At 60.4% G+C, this 25,824-nt stretch overlaps 1 protein-coding gene across 11 annotated transcripts in view; it reads left to right on the top strand.

Moving 5' to 3' along the window:
- The first annotated feature begins 614 nt into the window (after nt 1–614).
- Nucleotides 615–25,824, top strand: part of TNS1 (tensin 1) — a 63,482-nt gene continuing 38,272 nt past the window's right edge. For 6 of the 11 annotated variants that reach the window (XM_077784965.1, XM_077784964.1, XM_077784961.1 and 3 more), the window contains exons 1-4: nt 12,278–12,412; nt 20,102–20,140; nt 25,077–25,126; nt 25,416–25,587. In XM_077784965.1, coding sequence (XP_077641091.1) covers nt 12,386–12,412; nt 20,102–20,140; nt 25,077–25,126; nt 25,416–25,587 — 288 coding nt within the window. In that variant the 5' untranslated portion in view covers nt 12,278–12,385. Of the gene's footprint in view, nt 684–3,975; nt 4,091–5,244; nt 5,283–11,140; nt 11,167–12,277; nt 12,413–20,101; nt 20,141–22,296; nt 22,339–25,076; nt 25,127–25,415; nt 25,588–25,824 lie in introns of those variants that run through there. The other 5 variants (XM_077784963.1, XM_077784962.1, XM_077784960.1 and 2 more) reach the window with 3 other exon arrangements.

Genomic DNA, 25,824 nt, shown 5'->3' with positions numbered 1-25,824 from the left:
ACACCCTCATGGTCACGGCCGGTTGAGCACAAGTTTCCAGGCTGGAGCCAGAGTCAGCACTGGCAGAGACAGGGGGAGCCGTGTGTCGCACGGCCAAGCCCCCCAGGAGGGGCTGGAGCTCCCCCCTGCCAAAACCATTCCCGTCAGGGCCGCAGGCTGCCAAGCCGCTTCTCCGTCCCGCCTGGAGGTTGTCCCCCCTCGCTGAGGCCCCCCAGCTCCGCGCATGGATGTCCGCTGATCCCTCCCCGTCTCCCGTCCCGGGACCACCCAGGGGACTCGACTGGGGATGGGGGGGGTGCATCCCGCCGCAGGACCCGCTGGAGGCCGGAGGAGGGATGAGGGTGACGTGGGTGGCGGGTGTCCCCCGGTCAGCGGAGGAAATGGATCCCAAATGTGTGTGAGTGGGGAAGAGGGGGCCTGGGACACGCACAGCCCCACTCCGGGCCCCCGCAGTCCCGCAGCCCCTCTGCCGGCCGTGGGGGGGTGTCCCAGACGCCTCCGGGCCAGCTCGATCGGGGCGCAGCGGGGTCGGGGGGGTTTGCCGCTCCCCGCCTCCCCCGGCCGCAGGGGCGGCGAGGGGCCGGGGTGGGGCGGGCGGGCGGAGCGAGGGGCCGGGGGGCTCGGCCGGCCGGGGACGCGCCGCGGGCAGCATGACCGGGATGTGCCTCTCCTGCCTGCTCTGGGTACGAGCCGCACCGGGGGGAGCAGCGCCGCGGGGTCCCGGCGCCGGGGTCCCGGGAGCGGGCGGTGGATGGGACTGGATGCGAGGGGAGCGGGACGGAGCGGGGGCGTTTGCACCGGGACCGGCTGACTGGGAGCGGGGGGAACTGGCGGGGCTGGACCGGAACCACGACCACCTCTGGGGGAACCGGGACAGCGCGGAGACCGCTAGGGACGGCCGGACATAGGGGTGGGGTTGGGGGGACCGGACCAGGAGCAGGGCCGGGAGGCGCCCGGGGACTGTGGGGAGCGGAGCGGGACCCAGCCCGAGAGAGAAGTGGCGGTGGGCAGTAGGCTGGGGGGTACAAGAAGAGGCGACCGGGCTGGGATGCGGGACAAGTACTGGGCTGTAGAAGGATCTGTGTGTGGAAGGGTCGTTGGCTTGGGGAGGGTTGTAGGCTGATCCCCCACGACGCCCAGCCTTCGTCAGTCACTGGCCGGGGCTCCATCATTCTCTGGGGCAGAGGATCTGCTATTCCACTGAAGAGAAGGGCAACTCAGAAAACTGGGGATCCAGTTAGCTATGGGGGCTTGGGACTCTGCATTCTCCCCGGTCACCAAGCTGGGTCCCGGGGCCCAGCGAGTTGCAAAACTCTGGGTGGACCTGAGAGTACAAAACTGCACCCAGGTGTCCCAGTGCCCTCCACCCACTCTGGCTTTGCAGCCTCAGGGGAACTGGGTGTCACAGCTTTCCTCCCTCCCCGGCTATGCACTCTCTGCAGTACTGGGCAATCAACCCAGGTCTCCCAGCTCTTGATTAATTTGGCATCTCTATCTGGTGCCTCTTCCAGCCCAGGACACCTGGGTCCCCTTCCAGCCTCCTTTGGTCTGCATGTTGGGGGGGCCCCATGGCTAGGGATGCATTTGCACCCCTGCTCCTGCACCATGTGGGTGCTGGTCCCTGGAGGTGGGTACCCATGGGTGGGTATCCAGGTGGCATGCCCAAGAAGCCCTCCAGCCCATGTCCCTGCATCCCTCAACAGTTTCCAGCCTTGGGGGCAGGGAAGCTAATTGGGACACTGCCAGTATGGAGCTGGGACTGGATTGTTTTGTGGGATGGGCTGGTTCCCTGGCTAGGAGAGTGGCAGTGGGTGGGCGGAGTGCCCCTCCAGCAGCAGGGTGCTGGGGGGGGGGGCATAAAGCTGGGTGCTGGGTTGGTCCCCCTCTGTTACAGTGATGGCAATGAGACAAACAGAAGAGACTGGGGGTGTGGGAATCAAAGGGCCAGTTCTTTCACTGGTGAGGATAATTGCTGTTAATGAAGCCATGGAGGCCAGGGCAGAGTGGGGGGTGTGTACATGGGAGATGTGTCACCATCCCTGGGCATCCCAGTGGGTCCCTGGGAGCGGGGGGCAAGGCCTCTTCCCGGGGCACCCTGCAGCAATGATGCTGCTTTGCATATGCAAAGGAGCTCATGGCATCATTAGGTCTCACTGTCACCCAGCAACTGCGGCGTGGGAGCCGCTGTCCTGTGGGAGCATTTCCCACGGCCGCTGGGTGGGGGATGCCACGCCTGAGCACACAGACGTCTGTGGGTGTGGTGGGGTGGCAGCAGCTCTGGGGGCTGCCAAGGGACCACCCGTGAGTGGCCCTGTGGGAGCAGGTGCCAGGGGAAGAGGGGCTTGCACGCACATGAACAAACCCGTGTGAGTGTGTGTGTGGTGGCACTTGGACCTGCATATGGGAACAATGAGCCCGTGCCGCTGCTGCAGCAGCGGCTGGGGGAGACATGCGAGCCTGCAGGTGTGCATGAACACGCAGTGTCGTGACACATGCACTGCATGTTTCATGCACAACACCCTCACAGCCCCGGGGCTGTTTGCACACACACGGGTGTGCAGTGCACTTGCATGGCCCATCTCCCATCAGTGTCTGCACTGGGGAAACTGAGGCAGAGAATTTTGTGGGGAGGTACCCGGCCCCCTGACGCTTTGGCACCATCTCTTTTGGCTCTGGTGCAGTGGGCTGGAGAAGAGTGGGGCGCCAAGGCAAGGGGGGGCCACCGGGCCTCTGCTTAATCTCATTAGTCTTGGCATGAAAAGGCGGATTTACAGGGGCTCACGTCTTCATCTGGCAGCGGGTGGGTGGGCAGGGCTGGCATGGTGCCAAGGGTTGCCCCCCTCCAAAAGCAGTCAACTGGGAGTTTGGGAGGATCACTGGCTGCCTGCAGCTGTGCCAAGACCCCTCCCTGTCCTGAACCCCCATGGATGAACACACACACATGCTTGCACAGATTGGATCCATCCTGCACTCAGTCACACGCGTGGCATCAGCTTCCTCTTGCTGTGGGTTGTGCTAGACAGGGTGGGCATGGCTGCTCATGCTCACGGGACTCTATGCCCTCTTTACACTCCTCCAAGAGACACCTCAGCACATGCTGCCTGCCGTGCACCCCAAAACACACCATGACAGTGAGACACCCCCAGCATGGGCACCCTACTGGCAGCACTCACATGTACTCCGGTGTGCACATAGGTCTTTGTACACGTATCTGTGTACTCACACACATGCAAATACATGCACGTATTGTCTACACGTTTATCTATGCTCATTCACATCTGCTCACATGCACACGAGTTTGCACACACATACGTGCATTCAAGCATCTTCACCCCCTGTATGTGCAAACATACACAGCTGTGCCTACACACATATGCTCACAGACGCTTGTGCATGGGCACATATTCACAGGGACATATGGAGATGTACTGACATGCAGGGAACCACGAGTGTGCACACAGCTGTGCATGCACACACACATGTATGTGCTCACACACATACACACACATGTGTGCACACCTCTGTACGTGCAGGCACACACACTGCACACGCAGCACAAACAGCGCGGACATACACACATGCACACACGCATCTGTGCACACCATCTGTGAGTGCACACACACGCACACACACACATATATGTGCACATGCACAGATGTGTGAACACACGTGTGCGCACACACACTGCACATGGGAACGCTCCGCCAGGGGGCGGCAGAGACTATTTAAAGGGGTGGAAGCAGTGCCGCAGCCCCCCTTCCCCTTCCCCTGCACCCCCCATCCCCACTACATGCCCCCCTCATCCCTCGCCCTGTACCCCCTGTTCTGTAGCCCATGCAGCTGCAGAATTCACAGCCACAGGTGAAGGGGACGTTTGGAGGATGAAGTGCCCAGGGGAAACAGGCAGGTCAGAGGTGAGTGTCTGGGTCTTGGTGCCTCCTTGTTCCCGCTGATGAAGGCCCATGTTCTCCCCAGCCCCAGGACCTGGAGGCCCCTCCAGCACACACCTTCAAGATGACGAGCTTCAAGAAGGTGAAGGCATGCGGGATCTGCCGGCAGGCCATCACGCGCCAGGGCAGCACCTGCAGAGGTGAGCTGGGGCTGTGGGAACGTGTGTGCACAGGGACATGATGGGGAGGTCAGGACATTGGGGATGTGTGTGTGTCCCTGCATGCATGAGGATCTGAATGTGGGAACATGTGCCTGTGCCAATCTGTGCACACACACGTGTGCCTGTGTGTTACAGGGAGAGCTGTGGTAGTGAGAGAGTGTGTGCGGTGCCTTTGTGGGTGGGACGGTGGCTGGGAGGCCAGGGTGGCCCATGGAGACACTGAGGTGTCACACATGTACGTGGCCGTGTGTCAGCTTCACGCACGTGCAGTGAGTGTGCAGTGGCCACCACGTATGTGCACGTGGGCGGGGGTCTGTGCACACGTGGGTGCTCACCTCCTGAGCCGTGCGTGCTGCCCACAGCACCCAGTGGGTCACAGGTGGGGCTGGGAGCCCTTGCACGTGTGCGGTGTCACTGAGCCCCGTGCGAGGGGTGGACAGAGGAAATGGGAACAATGAGGCTTCCTGTGCTGCAGGAAACAGGCCCAAGGGGAACAGGGACTGGGGTGCGGCCGTGGCCGTGCTGCATGGGGACCCTTGTGTCCCCTGAGGATGGGACATATGTCTTTGCAGGGCTACTCAGGCAGTGTAGTGGTGCCCTGTATAAGTGTGTGTCCCCAGCAGTGGCAAACAAGCCTGCACTGCCCGTGAGCACGTGCCCTCCATGGGGCATGGGTGAAAGTGTGCAACAGCAGTGCACCGGGAGGAGGCAGAGAGCACAGGTAATGGCAGCACCCCTGTGACACTCTCAGTCATGCCAGTGTCCGTGAGAGACCCCATGAGACCTGTGTGTGCATGGTGTCCCTCCACAGCGTTCACCCTGGGCACTGAGGCTTGCACGCACACATGATCACTGGCACGTTGGCACTGTGTGTGCCCCAAAGCTACATTTTGTGTGCCTGCTGCTGTGCCCTGCTGGTGCCACCCAGAATGTGTGAGCACCAATGTGAGCTGTGGGTGTCCCTGCACACATGGGCACGTCCTGGCAGCCAGTGCCCAGTACCAAGGTGCTCTGTGCCCTGTAGTGTTGGGTGCCCCCCCTTCCTGCACTGCGTGTGGGGTGCTGCAGACTGCTCCCCCGGCACTCCTCCCCCTCCTGCTTTCAATAACCCTTCTCCCCCCTCTCTCCCACAGGCTGCAAGCTCTCCTGCCACACCAAATGCCAAGCCAAGGTAAGGCCAGTGCCCTGAGGTGTCCCCAGCCCTGCTTGTGGGCGCTGGGGACTCAGAGGGAGGATGCCATGGTCCATGCCAGCTGACTCCACTGGATGGGCACCCAAACGGGCTGGTGGCTCTGGGCTGGTCATGGTGGCACTGGTGTCACCACTGGGTGACAGTGCCATCCTGCTGCCTAGTCACTGACAGCACGTGCCTGTCTGTATGAGGCTGGGTTTTGGGGTGCAGCCCTTCTCAGAGCAGAGCAGCAGGTATCTGTGCCCCAGTGCCTGGAGTGGGGTGCCCTTTGCCAGGGTGAGTGCAGCTGCACGTGGGTGCCATGCGCCGTGGCCAAGCGCTGCCAGCTGCATGCACACAGGCTGAGCAGCTCTGCCGATGCCCGGCCAGGGGCGGATCTTGCTGGCAGGAGACAGTGGAACGGAGGATGCCCAGTGGTGTCTGTCTATCCAGCTGCTGCACCAGCAGAAGGGGACCCGACAGCAACCCAGGTTCTCTGAGGAGCTGGAGGTGGGCATGGTGCCCATTACTGCGCTGACAGGGCAGGGGAGGCTTCATGTTCTTAATCCCTGGGGAGGCGTGTATGCCAGCTAGCTCTGGGGCTGGCATCCTGGGCGGGAAGAGGCTGGCATGCCCCAGGCAGACAGCGTAGGCTGGGACATGCCTGTTCCTGTGCCCATTGCCTGTGCCCAGCTGGGCAGGGAGGGAGAGGAAAGGGGGGGTGCTGTGCCAGGGGCTGGGCACACGTCGGGCTTTGCAGGGTGCCACGGTATGGGTGGTGGTGCAGGGCAGGCGCTGGCAGCAGCCCCAGCACCGAGCCGCAGCCTGGGCTCTTGGGGGAAGTGGGGGCTGTGGGGTACCCTGGGCCTTGAGCGGGCTGGGCGAAGGTGATCGGGAGGCTTAGTGGAGCTGTGCCAGCCTCAGGACCCTGTGCCGACTCTGGGCCACCCCAGGACCCTGTGTCACCCCGGGCAGCCTGTGCCAAAGATGCCAGGAAGGCTGAGGCCAGGGAAGGTGGCCTTGCCGGTGCCGCGGGGAGAGCCAGGAGGGGCGTGCAGTGAGGGGATGCCTGTGGCACAGCAGCAGGGAGCATCTGCCAGTGCTTTCCAGGCAGGAGGGAGTGCCAGGAAGTGTGTGTGTGTCTGGGTGTGAACCCGGTGGGGATGCTCTGATGTCTGAAGGGGGTTGTACACCAAGAGGGGGGTCATACCGGGCTCCCAGCATCTGGACAGGCTGTGCGCATGGGCAGCCCGTGGCTCGCTCTTGCAGCCGGCTGCATTTCATTAGCCTCCATCACCCTTCCCACGCTCGCTGGAAGCTGGAGCCCCCTCGGTGGGGCCAGCTAGCTGAGGGGTTTGCTGCTGGGGGGAGCGTGCATGGGGCCAGGGCCAGGGGCCTTCCGCAGAGCTCCTTTGGGCCAGCGCCCAGGGAGGGGCTCCTCCGGTCGGGCAAATGGCCAGCTGACTCACACGCCGGCTTGTTATTGTAGGGTCTCTGGGGAGCGTGCATGTGGGGAGGGGGCTTGGCATGGAGCAAAAACGGCCTCTTGTTTACCTGAAGTCCCTCTTGTTTAACCCCTGCACCTCCAGGATACTTTGGCAGGGGAAGATGGATTCACCCCCAAAGTGCTGGCAGCTGCACCCTGCAGTGCTTCCTCTTCCTGCCCTGGATATGCTGCCAAGGTCCTGGTGTCCCCTGGCTCTGGTGTCTCCTGACCCTGGAGTCTGCCCCACCATGCTACTGGCAGTGTTTGCTCTTTGGTCCCCATATTTACCTCCCTGGGACTTGCTCCACCTCTTCGTTCTGCCCCCCCAGCATGGCCAGCTCCCAGCCAGCTGCATCCAAGCCCAGCTTAAAAACCTCAAATGGACCAAGTATAGGGGAGGGGGGAGAGATGGGGGTGTGGGTGGGGTGTAAAGAGTTGTACTCCTGGTAATTAGTGTGGAGCACCAGGGGGTACCGTGGGTGTGATGGGGATAAGGGGAGGTGGGCACTGGAGTGTGTGTGGGTACACCTGGGAGGTAGTGCTAGTGAGTGCCCCCTCCATGAGAAGGCAGTGAGCAGGCAGAGCTGTAGCAGGGAGGGCAGGACCTGTGCCCTGGCAGTGACCTGCATCCCTCAAGTTTCCATCCTGCCTGAAAGACAGTGGGGCAGCAGTGGTGGAACCTACTGCCCTGTGCTGGCAGTGATGCTGGTGGGATGCCTGGTGCCCGTGGGTGGCTGTGGAGGGGCCAGGGCAGCTGCACACTCATCAGCTGGGAAGCACAACACTGTTCCCATGCCCATGTAAGGCCCGTCTTGCGCCCTGTGCCTCTGCTCAGGGATTTTTTCCTCGCTTAGCAAACCTCCCTCCCTCTCTGTGAGAGGGGTGGTTTGGATGGATGGACATTGGTATGTATGTGACACACAGAGCTTGCCCCTCCCTCCTTCCCTGCACCAAAAGTGCCTGCCCAAAACTGCGGGGGAGTATCTTCCTTTGGAAAATGGGGAAACTGAGTCACCGAGCCCTGTGTGGGGGCAGCAGGAGGCAGGGAACATGGTGTGGGGTGCAGTACTTCTGTGCCTGCGTTCAGGCGTGGGTGAGCCTGTGTCGTGGGTGGCACGTGCCGGCAGTGGCACAGCCAGGATCGGTGGTGACGCTCGAGGATGCTCTGAGCAATGGGGCCAAGCAGGCATGTCCCAAATCAATGGGTATCCTAGGAGTGTCTCTGTCCCCCAGGACAACTTTGGTCTGACTGTGGCCAGATTTTGCCATGATGCTGGTTGGAGAGGCTGAGAAAAGACGGGGGACTGTGCTGCTTCCCGTAGTGGGAGCTGGCCCCACGATGGATGGTTTGGCTGGGGGACAGGGAGCGCTGTGGTGTTTGGCTGCCGAATCGGCTGGCGATTGCTGGTGCTTGGTTCTGGGAAATGGCGCCTGTGCCAGCCCCTGGGCTTGGCAAGCCTCCAGCCTGCCCTGCTCGTCCCTGCCACACAGGGGCCCAGCAGTGCTGGGGGAGTGGGGGTGGGGAAACTGAGGCACATCACACAGCATGGGACCAAGGGATCTAGGGGTTGTTCCCTCATTATCTTTTCCTAGAGAGCTGAAAGTGTGCATTGTAGCCATGACAGGCTGCTGGGCCATGTGTGTGTGTGTGCCTGTGTATGTGAACGTGTGTGTGTGACTGTGTGTGCTCACAGATGCATGCACGAATGCATGAGCTGCAGGAAAATGCATGTGTGTGCAAGAACATCCATCCATGTGCGTGAGCACGCTCGCACACAGGCAGGTGGTCACATGCATGTGCTCCCAGTTCACTGCCACCCATCCCCACTGGCCTCATGCCAGGCCTGGGTTGTTTTTCAAGTGCCCCCTGTGATGGGACTCCGGGGGGGGCAGGTTTGTCCATCATTAAACCAGGGGCTGGAGCAGGGCCAGGGCCGGGCAGCGAGGCATGTCCCGGCCAGAGCAATCGCTCCCAGTGCCCAGTGCGGCGTTGATGGGCCCTTGGACAGCTGTAAGACCTATGGCAGGCTGTGGTGGTGGGGGTGAGGGGGTGTGCTACTACTCCTCAGCTGGTGCTGGTGATACCCCCTGCTTGTTAAACAAGCCAGAACTAGGAAGGGAAACTGAGGCAAGGAGTGGTTGGACGCTTCCAGGAAGGCTTGACTCCTGGTGACTGGCACCCTCCAGCCGTGCCGTGGCCAGGGGCCCAGCAGTGTTTGGAGGTATGGCTAGGCTGTGTATTGCAGGTCCCCGGGGGCTGCAAGGAGGGGACATCCATGTCCCAGCTGTAGTAGACTCTTGTTATGGGACTTGTGGCTGTCTGGTCCCTGCTCTCTGCCCCAGCCACTCTGCTGCCTCCCCGTGCTGTCGAGGGGATGATGTACTGGTCATAGGGGAGCTGCCCATCAGGTCCCTGTCCCTGATGGCCCCATTCAAACCCCAGTGCTTTGGCATAGGTAATTAGCAGCATCCCTGGTCTCCACAACGGAGGGGGCGGGGCAGGGGAGGGAAGGAATATAGCAGGAATATGTCCTTGACCCTGGCATGGGCCCAGCTGGGGTGGAAGGCTGTGGGGCTTAGCCCTGCCCCAGTGCTGTGCCAGGTCTTATTTGTGCAGCAGGTCCTGGAGGGGATTTTGTTGTTTTTTTTTTTTTTTCCCTTGCCTCTTTCCTTTTTCCCCTTCTTTACGTCACTGCCCAAATATTCGGCCTCTCAGCTCCGGTGGGGGGCCGGCTCTGCTGCTTGGAGGACTTGGGGCCCTTCTCTGCACCCTCGGGGTGCTGCACAGAAAGGATGGGCAGAGGAGAGGGAATGCTGAGACTGCTCATGCTCGCTGCACTGGTGAGCACTGGCCAGGACCGGCCTGGGAGGTGTCAGATGAGGCAGCGGGGACCACCAGCCTCCCTCCTTGGCAGCTCCTAGGGCTGCATCCATCTTCCCAGAGCCCTGTTAGGGTGGGAAGAATGGTCCAGGTCTGCCTCATTTCCCACTGGTTTTCTTTCTTCCCAGACCAATTTGCATCCCCCATGGGCACTCTTCTTGATACCTGCCCTGGGAAGGATACTGGGTCCCTGGGAACTCCCAGGACCCTCCAAGAGGTGGCAGAGATCCCAAAACAGCTGAAAGGTCTGGTTCAAGAGGGGCTCTACAGACCCTGCATTGGGGCTTATCTCCTGTGTGCCTTAATCTCTGGAGATGAACTGCACCTGGGTGCCTGGTCCCCAGGTCTCCTGTCTTCCACTGACATCTGGGGTAATGATGCTCAAGGGTGTTTGTTGTGGGTCACAGAGGAGCTGTTTCATGTGAGGGGTGGTTTGTCGGGGGGGGCTGGGAGTCACTGGAGCCACTTTGCAGACCGTTGGACTTGCTCCCACTGGCACTTTGACCCTATGGCTCTGGGATATACTTTGGCAGCTGTAGTTCAAGGATGTTGTCAGAACTTCTCTGGCTGTGTCCTGTGAAAGGGACATGTCATGTCCCCAGGGGACAGTTCCTGTCATTGCCCTGGGACCAGGACAGGGACATGCTATCACTGCCCTTTGCTCACCCACTCATTTCCATCCCATTCAGTTGCTGATACTTTCCCATCTGGCCTCAGCTCTTCCTCTGCTGATCTTTCTCAGGGCCTGGGAGCCATCCTGTGGCCGCCTCTTGAGGAGTTTGAGCTCTGGGGACTGTGCAGGGGTCTGTGCTGGAGCTGGGCTGGGGTCCATGCTGTGCATTGCTGGTGCAGGATGTTCGTTGCCCCTCCATCCCTGTTGCAGCACATCCCATCTTTTTGGGATGCCGGGTTTTTGTGGGCTGTGGGGATGGTGGGACTTGTTTAGGGGTGTCAATGGATCCTGGATTTGGGGTTTTGTCTCTCGAGTGGTGGCAGTTGGGGTCTGACCCTGTGCTGTTGGGTGCTGGGGAGGCAGAAGGGCTGGCTGGTGCTTGCTTGGGAGGGGGATGAGGAGATGCTCTCCAGAGATATTTGGCTCTGGTGCTTTGTCCTTGGCAGAAGAAAGGGTCCACAGTGCCTTTTGGTGCTCCTGTCCCATGGCACTTTGGGTTGCTGTGGAAGCTGAGGCATGGAGGGACTAGGAAAGATCTCCCTGAACTGGAGTGTACGCCCAGGGGTGGTGTCCCTTAGGGGGACTTGGAGGTGGGCAATGGGAAAACCCCTTACCACTGACCCCTCCCTGGTGACTTTAGAAGAGGTGGTGAGGTAGGAGGGGTGTTGGGGTCCTGCACCGCTCCAGCAGAGCCAGTTCCAGCCTTTTGGCTGAGCCCACGGCTTCAGGACGGAAATGCAAACAGGAACGGGGAGGCGTTGGGTGAGAAAATGTCAACAGCACTGGGCCGGGTGCCTGGCTCACTGCCTCCCTGGCCAGCTCGCCACTCTCTGGGCTGCTGCTGGTGGGCTTCCCCTCTTTGCTGTGGGGTCTCCTGGCACTGAGCACTTGCTTGTTCAGCAGGGCTGGGGCTGGGTTGCCCCAGGGGCAGCAAGAGAGACCAGGGCTCCATCCATCGACATGCAGCCCCCCGAGGAGGAGGAGAAGGAAGGAGGAGGAGGGGAGACAGGAGGAAGGCCAGGGGGATGCTGGGCACACTCCAGGTTTGGGACAGGCAAGCTGGGACTGGCATGACTTTAGGTGCTAAAGGACTGATGGGGTTTTTCCAGCATTTTGGCTTTGATTTTTAGTTGAGAGGCGGTCTGATAAATCTTGACATCCTCTCCAACGCTGGGGGTGTGGGACACCCAAGGACCACTAGTTGGGCACTTGGTCCCGCATATGGCAGGGGGGCACCAAGTTGTGCCAGGGGGTGCCAGGCAGGCCCCGAGCAGGGCCCCACGCACCGGTCGCTGCCACCCCCCCGCCAAGGGCACAGGGACGCCGGTGGCGTCACCGGGGCGATAAGGCCCCGACCCCGCTGCACCCCGCCGCCCACCGCGGCCCCTCGGCACCGGCTGCGAGGGGCTTCGAAGGGGGAGGTGGCGGAGGTGTGGGGGGGGGGTAATTTTTTTTTTCTTTTTTGGGGGGAGGTCTGCCCACCTGCCGGCGCCCCTACCCCAGGGCCAGCTGCTCGAGTCAAGCTCACGGTTGCCTTTAAGGGCGTTTTTGGGGGAGGCGAGGGGAGCGGAGCGGGGCCGGACTTGGAGCGCGCCGTGCAGCTGGGGAGAGGGAAGAGGAGAAGAAAGAGGGAGAAGAAGCGGGAGAAGGGAGAGGAGCGGTGGAAAAAGTCGACCGGGACCCCGTTCCTCCCCCAGGGCCGGGGCCGGCGCCCCGGGCTCCCCAGCCCCCGGCCGCCCCGGGGGTGCGGAGGGGAGCGGGGAGCCGGCGGGACCTCCCCGCGCCCCTCCATCGCCGGGGTCCCGCTTCTAGGGAGCGAAAGCCTTCGGCTCTCCCCCTCCTTCCCTCCCCTCCCTCCTCCCTCCCTCCTTCCTTCCTTCCTTCTCCAGGCTTGGCCCGGGGAGGGAGGGGGGCTCTGCCTGCAGTCTGCTTTCACTCCTGCCCGCCCGGGCGACGCCGGGCTCCCGCCTGCCCCCGCGGCCCCTCCGGCCGCCCCCCGCGCCCCCCGGGCCAGGTGAGGCTGCGGTGCCGTCCCTCTCGGATGTAGGCAGGCGAGACCCCGGATGGATTTCGGGAGCGTCATGAACCAGGTACGGGCGGGAGGTGAGGGCACGGGGGTCCCCAGGCCCCCCGGGAGGGGGGTGCTGGAGGGGGGTGTCATCTCTCCAGGGGGCGGGGGCCACGCGTGATATCAGAGCGGTGATGGGGTGGTGCGTGGAGGGGGGGTGCTGCCCCCCCGTGTTAGGGGGATCCGTAGCTGTCTGTCACCAGAAGGGGTCTCAGGGTTCAGGGGGGCTTGAAGGGGGCGATGCGGTGCTCGCAGGGAGGAGGGCTTGGGCAGGGGGCTCGGGCCGGCTGGCTGCCGGCAGGGAGGGACCTGTGAGCGGCTCCGGGGGCCCTTTCCCCCGAGCCCCTCTCCCGCCTCACAGGGCCGGTGGCTCTCAGGGTGCTCCGGAGGGGGACACGCAGCCGCTGGGGTCTGCGTCCCCCCCGGCCTCCCCGGAGTGCGTAGGGACACGTCCCCGCGGAGCGAGGACTGCGCGGGAAAGCGGGGTCCGCCCCCGGCACCCCGCTCCCGCTCCGCAGCCGAGCGGCGATGCCGGGCTCCTGTCACCCCCGCGCGGAGGACACGGTGGGGGGCTGCCCCTGGGCTGGGACAGCCTGGCAGCCCACGGGTTAACCCCCCCTCCCCGGCGGGACCGTCAATGGTTAAACTCCGGGTTAATGAGTGGCGAGGCAGCCCCGGCGGGTGCCAGCCCCCCCCGCCGCCCCCCCCGGGCAGGGATCCCCGGCCCCTCGGCGCCGCCGGGCCCGCAGAGGGTTAACTCCGTCAGGGCAGGTCCCAGCGCAGATGTTTTTGGGCTGTGCTGCTGGGAGAGGAAACGACCGAGCGAGGGAGGCATCAGCCCGCTTGCGTTTAAGGGGAAAACAAGGAAAAAAAGAGAAGTGCGCCGTTCCCGGGCGCCTGAGCCCGCTCTGTGCTGGAGTCAGCCCTGGTGCGGGACCGGTGACCCCAGTGTGTGTGCTGGGGGACAGCTGGCAGGGACAGTGGGGTGACAGCGGCTGCACCCCCTGGGTGCTCATGGCACTTGAGTCTGCACGTTCTGGGGGACAACCAAGCAGGCACCTCTTGTCCCTACAGCATGATGGTACTGGGAAGACAACATGTGTCCTCTCTGGAGTCTGAAGCCACCCCCAGGGAAAGTGTATCGATAGAAAACAAACCTCCAGCTCTCACCCGCTCTAATGAAGCCCCTTCCTAGTGATCCTGCTGGCCCCAGGCAGGGGTACTGGGCCTTGGAGCTGTGCTCACCCACATGCCCTCTTGAGGTCCTGAGTTGCAGGGGGGTCCATTTGCCCATGCCCTGGGTGACCCTCCTTGCTTTGCCACTATCTAGTTCCTAGCCTTGTGCAGCCCATCTCAGGGGTATCTGGTCACAGACCCTGATCAGCATTGGAGCTTCCCTGATGGGTTTTGGGACACAAGAGAGAAAGTAGTCCCACAGCACAGCTCCTGGGCAGGGGGAGTGTATCTTTGTCTCCACTTGTCCCTCCTATTCCCTCATTTCCTCAAAACTACAAACTGGGGGGACACCAGTTTTGGAGGTGCTGCTCAGCATTTCAGGTCCCCTGTAGTGCTTTCAGCTCAGTCCTGCAGGGTGAGGACACAGCAGTGACTCCAGTCTCCATCTGCTTTGGGCCTTTCCTACTCTCCCAAGTAGAGCCCCTGGGCTCAGTACTGGGGGCTAAGACCCCTAGGGGCAGCCAGGGCTTATCTTGGCACCTTAATCACCCCTCGAGGTGGGTCCCAGTCCCATGAGCACTGGCAGATGCCCCTGATGCTGGGAGGCTGCCAAAAGTGTGCAGCAAGGTCTGAGTGCACAGAAAGGGGTTTGCCTGATGCTCCACCAGAGTGGATCTATGGGAAGGATCCCGCACTGGGCTTAGGGTGGGGCACAGACTGCGGAGAGGCTGGTGTGCTGACCAGTCCCACAGGAGTGCCCGTGCTCCATGTCAGAATCCCTTTGTTGATCAGTTCCATGTGAGAATCCGTGCGCTGGCCAGTCCTGTGCGGGAATCCCTGCTCTGACCAATCCTGCCTGAGAGTCAGTGCTCTGACCAATCCCCTGTCAGAAGCCACGGCTTGACCAGTCCTATGGGACAGGCTGGGGAGTGTTTAATCCCGTGTAAGAATCCGTGTGCTGGCCAATCCTGCGTGAGAATCCCTGCATTTACTAATCTCAGGTGAGAATCCATGCTCAGACCAGCCCCAGATGAGAATCCAGTTGCTGCCCAATCTCATGTAAGAATCCATGCATCGACCAATCCTATGTAAAAACCTGTTCATGGACCAGTCCTGGTGAAACCCCTTGCAGCAGGGTCTGTCCCAGCCAGTCCTAGTGTGATTCTGTTTCTGGCCTATCCCTGGTGCAGAAGCTGCTCCCTGGGCAGTCCTGGTGTCTGGTTTGGCTCTGGGGAGTTGCTGAGGGGGTGGGGGGATCCTGGTACTTTTTCTTGAAGAAGTCTGGTGCAGAGGTGGGCAGTGACCCCATGGTCTTCCTTAGGGTGGTTGTGGGGTCCCCATGGGCCTGGGCTGAGGGGTGTCCCCACAGTGGGGTGGCAGCACACGTGTGTGGTGCTGAGGGCAGAGCAGGGCAGGGCTGGGGCTCTGGGGCCAGAGCCAGGCAGGCGCGTGCTGGCCTGTGGGGCTGGATCCAGACCTGCTGCCTCCAGATGTTGCCTTTTTAGGCACTAGAGCACAGCATATCCCTGCCTGTAGCCGGCCCTGTGCCGAGCCAGCGCCTGCAAGCAAAGTAGGGACAGTCCCTGTCTTGGTCATGTGGAGGCATCTCTGTCCCCCTCCTGACCCCCAAAACCACCCTTCTCCCCCCAGACAGGGTCAGGGATGCTACCTTCTCTCCCTTCCCCTCATCTGCACTTGGCAGCACTGAGGCTGATTGCTGAAACCACCCCAGAGCCGGGACCTGCCCTTATTTGGGTTGAAACCAGGGCTATTTTGGTGTATCTGCCTCCACTGCAACCCCTTGAAGCTTCTCTGTACATTGTTTTTCCTGTCCTGTCCCATACCCCTGTGCCAGGGCTGCTGGCCAGGCCAGCCATGGGCTGCTGGGGGCCGTCATCCTCCCAGTGTGCTGTGTATCCCAGTGTGTCATGGGTGTCAGTGGTGGCCCCCACGGCCACCGTGGGACGGAATGGCTGGTGTCCCCTGTGGCATTTCATCCCTGATTTGCAGGGCTGTGTGTACCGGGTAACCTCTGTCCTGGTCCTGCTGCCGCCTTCCTGGCGGGGATGGGCCACAGGGCGGCTCCTCATCAACATACCAGGGGAGAGACAGGAGGTAGCGTTTGTCCCAGTTCGGGGGACATCACTGAGTAGCTCTTGGTACTCTTCCTGGTGCCCCAGCATCTCTTGGGGAATGCAAGGACAGCATAGACTTGATGGCCTCTGCCTTGGCATGAGTGCTGTCCAGGCATGGAGAGGATGGCACAGTGACAGTCTCTGACCCAGCTGCAGGGTGGGCTGGGGATGCTTGGAGGGAAGCCTGGGAGCGGTGAGACCTCTGTGCCCCAGCATCAGCCCAGAGTGACTCACCCTGAGCCGCTGGCCAAGCCGCTCCCCTGCCCTTCGGCGCATCTGCCAGTTACCCCCACCCAATAGAAGAAGTCCCAAAAGCAGCACCCCTGGATACTGGTGGCTGCAGAGAGGGGCTGTGGGGTGCACGGGGTGCTACCTCCTCCCAGGGACCCCCATGCCGGGGGTCTGGGGTTCTGTGTGGCTGCCCTGTGCCTCGCACACCGGGGCTGTGCTGGGCAGGGTGGAGCTGGAGTGGGGGGGGAGCGGGTGTGCATGGAAACATGCCGTCCTCCTGCCGGGGACATGTTGCATAAACAGGAGTTTTGCCAGAGCTGCAAAAAATGTGAGGGCAGGAGCAGCCAGCACGTGGTGTGGCAGAGGATACCTGACCCCTGTGCAGGTCAGAGGGGTGACCAGAGCACAGACACCATGGTCCCTTATGCCTGGCAGGGGAGAAGGATGCTGCAGCTGGAATGGGGAGCAGGGGTGCTGGAGAGCGAAAATCCTTCCCCAACATCCCCAATTTAGTGGTGCCAACCTGTCCCCTAGAAGTGTCTTCTGCTGTGAGGTGCCTGATGGCAGCTCACACTTTGCCCCACACTGTGGCTATGAGAGGGCTCAGCAGGGCTTGGTGGCTGGGCTGGAGGGACTGGTGAGTAGGGGAATGGCTGGGGAAGTTGCTGTGGCCTGTGGCTGTCCCTGGGATCCCCTTTACTTGAGGCAGGGTCTCGAGGTGAGCAGAGAGTTGTGGGGTGCATGGGGAAGTGATTCACAGCCCAGCTGGGATGTAAGTGGCACAAAGCTGAGATGAACTTGCTTGGGAGGAAGTGGTCCCTCATGGGGTAATGTGGGACCCCATGAGGTGGGATCACATGGGCTGAGCAGGCATTTATGCTGCCCAAGCATTGTCCTGTGGGACGCCAGTGTGGCCACTGAGTCACATTCCTGTTCGACAACTGCATTTCCAGACCACAGGGTGGCTTGGGCAGGGGAACCACTTACAGGGCTGCAGGGAGTAGGGTGCCTTGATGCCCTCTCTTGGGGTCCACATTCTTTCTAAACAGTGGGGCCATGAAGGGCCATGAATTTGGCTTGCTTTCGGAGGGTCTGGGATGTCAGTATCCCTTTTGACAGTGTGTCTCCAGGTTCAACCATACCAGATGGGCTGGCTTGCCAGCATCTCAGTGCCTGGCCATGGGAAGCATCTCTGGTGTGCAGGGGTCTGTGCGAGGGCTAGGGTGGCTAGTGCTGCATCTGCTCCTGGCATAGTAAGGGTCAGCACCAGCCCGGATATCGTCCGGCTCCGGAATGTTTATCGGAGCTCCTGGGGAAGGGAAAAACACAAACCGCCACCCAAAGGAAGGGATATGCGTCAGAGATGGGCCTGGATCACCCACCAGCAGCCGGACGGGCCATGCTGTGGGCTGTGGGCCAGTGCTCGCCCGGCTCCAGCAGCCCAGCTGGGGAGAGCTGATCCAGCCCGTTCCTGAGTCGCAGGGTCCCTCCATGGAGGTTTGTTCTCCCAGAGCCCTGCTGGCATCTTGGGGCTGGCAGGTTGGGGCTACAACCCACGGCGATGCTCTGCTGGAGCTGGCAGTGGCCCTGGGCACTTCCAGGGGTGCAAGGGTTGTTTTACTGAGGGAGGAGGAGGGAGAGGAAGGAGGTGCTGAGGGAGGGAGGTTTAAGCAGTGGTTGCAGCATGAAGAAGGCTCTGAGGTGTCTCATCCCTGGATAGGAGGTGGATGTCTGCATTCCTCCAGCCTCGCTCAGTTCTTGTGAAATGGTGCTGAAGTCCTGTCGGGATCTGTGGTGCAGAGGTCAGTCCGTGAGCTGTAGCTGGAGGGGTTAGGTGGAAGAGGGATCTCATGAGCTGCTCTGCACTATGGCGGTGTGGCCAGGGACTGTCAGGGGTTTGCCAGCCAGGTGTTTATTTCTGGGCTTGGACATGTCAAGGCTATCGAGTTTCTCTAGGTATAGTGACAGCTGGTGATGAGCAAGAGAGCCCATCATTGCCTTCCAGCGGAAGGCTGCAGGGTGTGCCCAACCCTTTATGAGACATCAGAGACTCCTATCACTCGTGGCCATGGGGCCTCCTCATTTGCTGGGAAAGTGATTTTTCTGCTTGGCAAAACTCGGGTGTCAAGGCAGCAGCTCGTGGGATGTGGCTGCCGGGAGGGATGGGGCTACGACCTGGGGGGCCGGGTGGCGGGTGGGGGGCCATGGGGGGCTGGCGGGGTGGGCGGCAGCCCTGCTGCGCCTCGTTCCTCGCATTCCTGGGCAGGGCTGCTGGGCGGCGGGGTCGGCGGCGGGGGCCAGCCTGCAGGAATGCAAACACCGGTGAGGGGAGAAGAAAGGCTGCTGTGTCTGCCATGGCAAAGCAAAACCTGGACCAGAGGTGTGCGGGTCCCCTTGCCTTTCGCACCCCTCCCTGCACGGAGGGATGCAGGAATCCCTGAGGACAGGGATGGAGGCTGTTCCGGGGGTGCTGCAGTGCTGTATGGAGCGATACTCTCACCGGTACCGTGGGGCAGGAGGGGCCTCGTACACCTCCTACACCTCTAGGGCAGGAACTGGACATCCATAGGGAGTGATCCATTGTCTGGGGCAGGGTCTTCCTTCTTCTCCTTGAACTGGGGGCATGTTTGAGCCAAACTTGAGAGAGGTAAACAGCTTTACATTCCTGCAGTCCTTGTAAAACTGCCTTTCTGGGATTCGAAAGTGCCATACAGCCTGAGTTGCTGTCTTCTGCAGATGGGAAGAGTGATATTGGGTGAGCACAAGCCCATATCACTCATCAGAGAATCCTTAAGGGCAAGGAAATACAACCACAGGCACCTCAGTTTTTTCGCTTTTCCAGCCAGAGGTTCATTTGTAGCCTGCAAACTTCCCCATGCCTACAGCAGAGGAGGACTGGGCATGGACCCTACCCGGTTGTGGCACCGGTGTGTCCCATTGTGGGGGAGCTGTGCATTTCCCCATCTCTGGCCCTGTAGCTGGGGCTGGGCGGGGGTCGGGGCGCTTGTTGAGCATCCCCGGGGGAAGAGCACGGCAGTGTGCGGGACACGGTACGGCACAGCCCTCGTCGGCTCTGTCCGCAGCAGCGGCTCGCTGCCGGAGAACATTCCAGGGAGGCTGGCGTGGGGCCAGCGCCGCGGGGCAGGGAAAAGGGCCTTTTATGGAAGCGTTTCTGCATTAGAATAAAATCATAATAATAATGCGCAGGGGAAGGGAGCGGGAGGAGGAGGAGGAACCCCTGAAGAAAACAGACGGGAAGGGAACAGGCTGGCAGCCGGGGAGGGGAGCAGGCGCTGGGCATCCTGCTCTGGGGATCAGGATGGGATGGGATATGGGTGCTCCAAGTGGGTTGCTTGGGACAAATCCTTCTTTTTATGGCCCGGGGCAGGACAGGCAGAGTGGGGTGCAGTGGGTCCCTATGCTGCCGTAGTAGGGGACCAGCCCCTGAGTGGTGTTTGCCATCTCAGCTCCATCCTGGGATAGGGCAGGGGATAGCTTACTGGGCATCACTGCTCCTGGTGGGATTTGTAGAGGACAAAATGCCCCAAATCACACACTCCCACTACTGCTGGCACCTCTGGGCCAACACAGAGCTGCAGTGCCTGTGCCTGCTGCCCCAGCACCAATGAGGTGCTGCCTCTCCCACCCTGGCATGCTGCTGCTTCCCTACGGACTGGGGTGCACACAAAACCCAAGGTTAATTGTCAGTAATTGCCGCTGGTAATTAAGGTAACAATAGCCGGGCTGTTCAGCTGGCGGCTGCAGGAGCTCACGAGGCTGGGCTGGGGTTTGTTCCAGGAGCTGCTCTTGGCATCAGGCGCCCGTCCTGTGCTGTGCTGTGCTGTGCTGTGCTTGCCATGCCCACCCGGGCTGGGGCTGGGGCTGGGCCTGTCTTGGCTCCCTGGCCAAGGATGAATGGCACAGCTGCCATGGCCTTGAGCCCGCTCCCACTCCCAGGAAGACAGCCTTGACTTTGGGATGCTGCCTAAGCTCCTGCCTTGGGTGGCAAGGCCATAGATGCCCCTGTCACTTCCTTGGATGGGTGCTGTATTCCCTGTGGCGTGGCTGGGGGGTAAATGCTGCATTCCAGCCTCTTCCCATGCCCTGTGTTGTACATGTTGTACAGGGTGTTCAGGGACTAATTGTGACTCTCTTCTGCTTCCTTGCAGGCTGTGACCCCCTGCTCCCCCACTGTCAACTATGAGCTGGTAAGTGACACCTCCACTGTGAGCCATGGGTGACAGCCAGGGCTCTGGAGATGCTAGAGCATCCTGCTCTGGGTATGGGGCTTTCTCTGTCCTGGGGCTTCAGGATGTGAATCTGCCACCCTCAAAACCACAGGGGTCCTGGGCTGGGGGTAAGGGCACCCCCATTTTGGCACTGTGCCTGACACCATTGCTGGCTGAAGGGCATCCCGCAGCTTAGCAGCAGAAGTTGGAGCAGCTCAGCCATCACTCCAGAGACGCCTGGAGCTGGATCTTTCAGTGAAGAGGAGCTTGCAGGGTTGCTGAGAGGGACAGGCAGATAGGACGTGACCATCCAGGGCTCTGAGGTCCCCTGGCCTTCCCTCCCTGGCCAGAGCTGGGGCGGTTTCTTGCACACCCGGAGATGGGTGTACCAGATGTGCCTTTGGCTCGGGGCGCCCAAGGCCATGCATTTGAGCTCTTGTTGTTGTCACCCTGTACTATTGTCTGTCCTAGGGGCCTTTAATAATCTGCTGGGGCCAGGGCGACGCAGGCTGTTCCCACCCTGTTCCCTCTGGACACCGGGAGAACAGCTGGATGCATCATCTCCGTTCACCCTGTGCTGGGGAGGGCAGGTGTGGGGGTGCTGGGCAGACAGCCACAGTCCTTTGCCACACAGCTCCAGGCCATGGCTGGGCTCTGGGGGCACCAGGCACTGGGATGTCGCCTGGAGCAGAGCCATGCCCAGCAAGAGGTTTGGGGAGCATGACACGATGGTGCCTACCAGGCAGCAGCATTTCACCAGCAGAGCAGCTCCCCTGCCCCGTCCCCAGCCTGGCGATGCCCGTGGCAGCAGGCAGAGCGGGCACGTGGCAGCAGGGAGACTGGCATAGCCCGGGGCCGGTGTGGCAGCCCTTCCTTTGTGCTGCAGACGTGTGCCAAGGCTTGCTGGGGCAGGTGCCGGGGAGAGGAGGCCCTGGCAGGGTTTCAGCTCAGGCTCGGCAGCCAGGCAGTGCCGCAATATCTGTGCCCCACACGGGGCCCTGGGCCGGGCAGCCCATAGCTGGGCAGGGGTCTCACCTGCAAAGTGAGTGTAGGGGATGACCACCTGCAAGCTCTGAGAGCAGCGTGAGAGCCCAAGTGAGCGAGAGCATGGGGTAGGAGTGGAACATGCTGCCTGCCCTGGGGCCCCGTGGTGGTTATCTGCCCCGGGTTTAATCTCTGCCTGCACCCCCCACCCCTGCCAACCTCCTTGGGCACTTATCAACAGCAAAAATATGTTGGCTTTGAGCTGGGACCGTTACTGTGGCTTTGGGAGGAAATTGAAAGGGTTTGCCCTGCCTCATGATGGAAATGTCTGCTCTGGCCCTGCTGCCAAGAGTAGAGCAGCCTGGTTTTGGGGGTGACCTCCAACCTCCTGGTCCCAAGATTCCCATCTGGGGACCCACCCACCTAGGTCCTTTTGCTGTGCCATCCTCAGGCACCACAACCACCATTCCCAGATAGAGGTATCTGTCTCCTGCTTCCTATATTTGGGGTCCATACACTTTCTCCCACTACAGGAAGTTAATTCCTATCCCCAGCCTCCTTTCAGAGCTCTCTCCATTGGCATGTCAACAAATTTCCTCCTGTTTAGAGCATCTCAGACCCTGGCTCTGCTCTCACTGGGGTCCTTCACTCGCCCTGTGGGATCAGGCTTATCTTGGGGAGCTGGTCTTGCTGGTGGCCAGTTGCCAGGCTGGGTGTGGGACTGCACTGTGCTTGCCCTGTTGTTTACTTCCCAGCTGTAGGGTCTGACCATGGAGGATCCATCTGGAATCCTAGAGATGTGAGGGGCACCCAGGTGCCCATCATGGAACAAGCTCAGGGTTCAGCCAAATGCTTCCCATTGGCAACAGTGGTCCAGTGCCAGTGGTGGTGGCTGAGAGGCAGGATGGCAGCATCCTTGGTACCTGAGTATCCCAGCTCGTCACTTGTGTTTTGGGCAATTCCCAACCTTTAGGAAGAGAGGATATGTTGGCAGGCAGGGAAGGGAACAGAACTGTGGTGCATTTCCTAGGAAGCACCAGAAATAGCCAGGGGGAACTTTTGACCCTGGCCTTGCTCTGTGTGTGTGTCCCTCTCTCAATCTCTCCTCTCTTGCTTGCCTTTTTCTCACCCTCTCCTGCTCCTGTCTGCAGCCATCCCTGGGGGAGAGCATCACCAAGCAGGTAGAAGTCCTGGTAAGTGCAACCAATCATGGAGGCTGATCACTGCCTCAAGACCTCTTAGGGGGTCACTTGTATCTGTGCCATTGCTGCAAGCACCCCCTGCAGCCAAAATCCCTCAGCCTGGAATGCTCCTGTAGGTTCCCAATGGAAAACTTGGGATCCTGAAGTCCTCTCTCCCTGCCAGCCAAGGTGATGGTGGCCATGCCAAAGGCAAAGGGAGATGCCCAGGGTTGGTGGCAGAGGTGGTGGTGGAGCCCAGCACACTGGGGGCTGAGGCTTTTGCTGCAAAGCTGACTTTCCTGTCTTGGAGCTGGGGATCTGTTACTTAATCTGTGAACATGAAATTGCTAAGACAGTGTAGACAAATGCACTGCCAAAGTCAACGTGGACAGCTACCCCCACCGCCTGCAGCCACTTGCTGGCCTCCCTGTGTGTTGGGACTGGTACCCAAGGGATGGAGGCATGATGGTTCCCATGAGGAAGAGGATGAAAGCCTTCCTCACCTGAGATCTGGCTTTTCCTAATCCCTTTGGTTGTCCAGGGCATGTTTCCAGCCCTTAGAAAGAGCATCCTCAGAAAAATCCAGTTAGAAGCCTCTTTTGCTGGCTTTGCTGTGTTTCAGGGCAGTTTCTTGATGTTTCTGAAACCTTTCTTGTGCCTTTCTTCACCCTTTCCAAGCAGAAGGAACCTGCAGGTTTTGGGTGCTGCCAGGAGCCTGGGGACATGCCAAGCTAGCTTGGGACTGGAAGGCACGTTCTTGGTGGGGTTGGCAGAGGGATCTTCAACCCAACAGGACTGGGACCAACCCGTCCTGTGCTGGGCTGGACTGGGTTATACTGGTTTGGCTGGAGGCTCTCTGCACAGGGGACGTTTGCAAGGTCTCCCAGCCCAGCGGGCAGGAGTGTTTAATGACAGGAGTGCTGGCTCCTATCAGCTGATTGCAGGCTGACTCTTCCTCGTGCAGGGGCTGGCGGCAGAGACGCAGCCTGGCTGTGCCTGGGGGGTGGGGAGCATGGCAGAGCCTGGGGAGCGGGGCAGAGCTCAAGGGCTCTCGCTGGGGCAGGGGACACTGGAGGACCCTGGCTGTGGGCACCCGCTCTCCCGGGTCTGCAGGGTGCCAGGAGTGGACCTGCCATGGCGTGGAAATGGATTAGCAAGAGGCTCACTGCTATCCAGGTATGGGGAGGGAGAGGGGCTCTGGCGTCCCCACCATGCTTGCCCTCCTGTGCCTCAGTTGACCCATGTGGGAGCTGGGGGTGATTCCTGGTTTCCCCATGTCAGCTCTCTGTTGGGAAAGGCGGTGGTTTTGGGAAGCTGCTGCAGCTGATGGGGCTCCCCTGGCTGGTGGGTGTGGGTGTGGGACCCCAGAGATCTCCATTATGGATGTTTGAGGCACTGCACAAGCCATGGTGGGGATCCCATCCTGATCACTAGTGGATGATGCAGGGATGAGCCCATATTCAGGTTCAGGCTTGTTCCACCACCTGGACTCTCCCAGGAAAGGTTTTACCTCTCTTTTTCTTGCATTTTAACTCCTTGTTTGCCCTCAGCAATGCTAGGGGTTTTCTGGGTTGAGCAGGCAATTTGGGACACCCTAAGGAAAAACTGGAAGGGAATTGTCACTAATGTTCAAGCACCTCTGGTCACTGAGGCAAAGCTGTTGCCTTCTGGAACTGCTTTGGCTGGGAGGGGTGACACTGTCCCCAGGCCCCAGACTTGCTGAGCCTGGCTCTGCTCTGCAGGACAACCTGACTTTGAGAGGGGCATGAAAGGCCGGTGGAGGGTAACACTGGCTGTCCATGGCAGCAGCTCTGGGAGTGTGCTGGGTGGGCAGAAAGTGGCAGGTGAAGGATGTCAGGGAAACTGCTCTCCCACCTCTTCCTGTGCACTTTGGTGTGCTGGTTGTGGGATGCTGCAACCCTGAGGAGAGTAGCAGCAGTCTTGCAGCTCTGGGGACCAATGGGGCATCCCAGGAATCAGCTGCAGGATGCATCTCTTATTTCTGATCCTTCCAGGCGGGTTGCCTGCATGAGATGAGTCTTTAAATGACTTCTGCTTATTAGCTGGAGATACTAAAACTAATGAGGTGCAAGTGTGTTTTTCCTCAGCAGCTTTTTTTGGAAACCCTGCTTTGTTTTTCGGCTGAGGTCACAAAGTCACAAAGCAAGCCGGCTGCAGATGAAATTTTCGAGGTCGGAGAACATGCATAAATAGAAGTTTCCTGCTCCAAGAGCTCAAACATTTCCTCCAGGCGTTTGGCTCAGTGGAGCTGGGGCCAAAGCAAACTGTCGTGCCTGGCTGGCTCCTCGATGCTTCTTGGGCAGCAAACCTGCCCTGCTCCAGGCAGGGCCAAAGCAGCTCTGTCCCACCAGGTGTGCCCGCAGCCTCATGGAGACAAGAGGGACTTGTGACATGCCTGAGACTGTGTCCACCTGCTCAGCATCCTCCCAAAAGGTTCTCTAGGACCCTTTGGCAAGGCACCAGCCTCACAGTGCCTGTGGCAGCTGGTCCCTGCAGCACTGGGGTTGTGAGAGTTGGGTTGTGTATGTGGGGTATGTCAAGCTGCTTTGCTATTGGAATGCTTGGTGGGCTTTAGAGACAGTGATATTTTGGGGATGTTAGGATGCTCAGTGCAGTGTGGTGGAGGTAGGATACTTTGGCAGCACCATCACACTCAGGTCTAGCAAGATCACTGTGCTGGCTGTGGCTGGGTCATGGCAGTAACTTGCTTTTCCTCTCTGGTTCTTTAGGATGCCACAAAATCCCCCAGGAGTGGGCAGTCACGCTGCAAAACATCCAGGTACCTGCTTCAGTTTCCCCCTTCTGATGACTATCTCTGCTCTGTCTGAAGCTCCCTTCCACTGAGACCTGCTTCTCCAGAGGTGCTATACCTGGGAGATGCTCCAGTGAAGAAGGGACAGGAGTTATGACCCACCAGGGTCTCTAAGATACTCCAAGAGGACTGGGAGCAGGGGACAGGCTGCAGGCAGCTGTGTCCCCATGTGTCCCAGCCTGTCTTGCAGGGTGGGGAAGGGTCCCTGTGTCTCCCCACCGTGCGTATATTGACAATGGTCTCCTTCTTTGTCCAGAAGCATGAGCCTGACTGCAGCCATGGAGAGCAGCTGTGAGCTGGACCTGGTGTACATCACGGAGCGGATCATTGCTGTCTCCTACCCCAGCACAGCTGAGGAGCAGAGTTACTCCAGCAACCTCCGTGAAGTGGCTCACATGCTCAAGTCCAAGCATGGGAACAACTATGTGGTAAGGGGCACAGCCAGGTCCCTGTCAGGCTGCTGGAGGGGTTGGGGTGCTCAGCTGCTGGGGATGGGTACTTGCAGGGGATGTATACTGCATCCATTTCTCTGTCTGGGTTCTTTTGAGGGAGGGTCTTTGCACTATGCTGGATAGATTTTTTTCTTCATGGAAGACTACCCATCCCTTTCAGACGTCCTGGGAGTTTTTGGTCATTGTATTGTCGTATGGCAAAATGTTACTCAG

This window comes from Lonchura striata, chromosome 8 (genome assembly GCF_046129695.1).
Source record: "Lonchura striata isolate bLonStr1 chromosome 8, bLonStr1.mat, whole genome shotgun sequence".
Lineage (NCBI taxonomy): Eukaryota > Metazoa > Chordata > Aves > Passeriformes > Estrildidae > Lonchura > Lonchura striata.
Note: the sequence above shows the minus strand (reverse complement) of the source record. Positions and strands in the feature narration are given on the sequence as shown.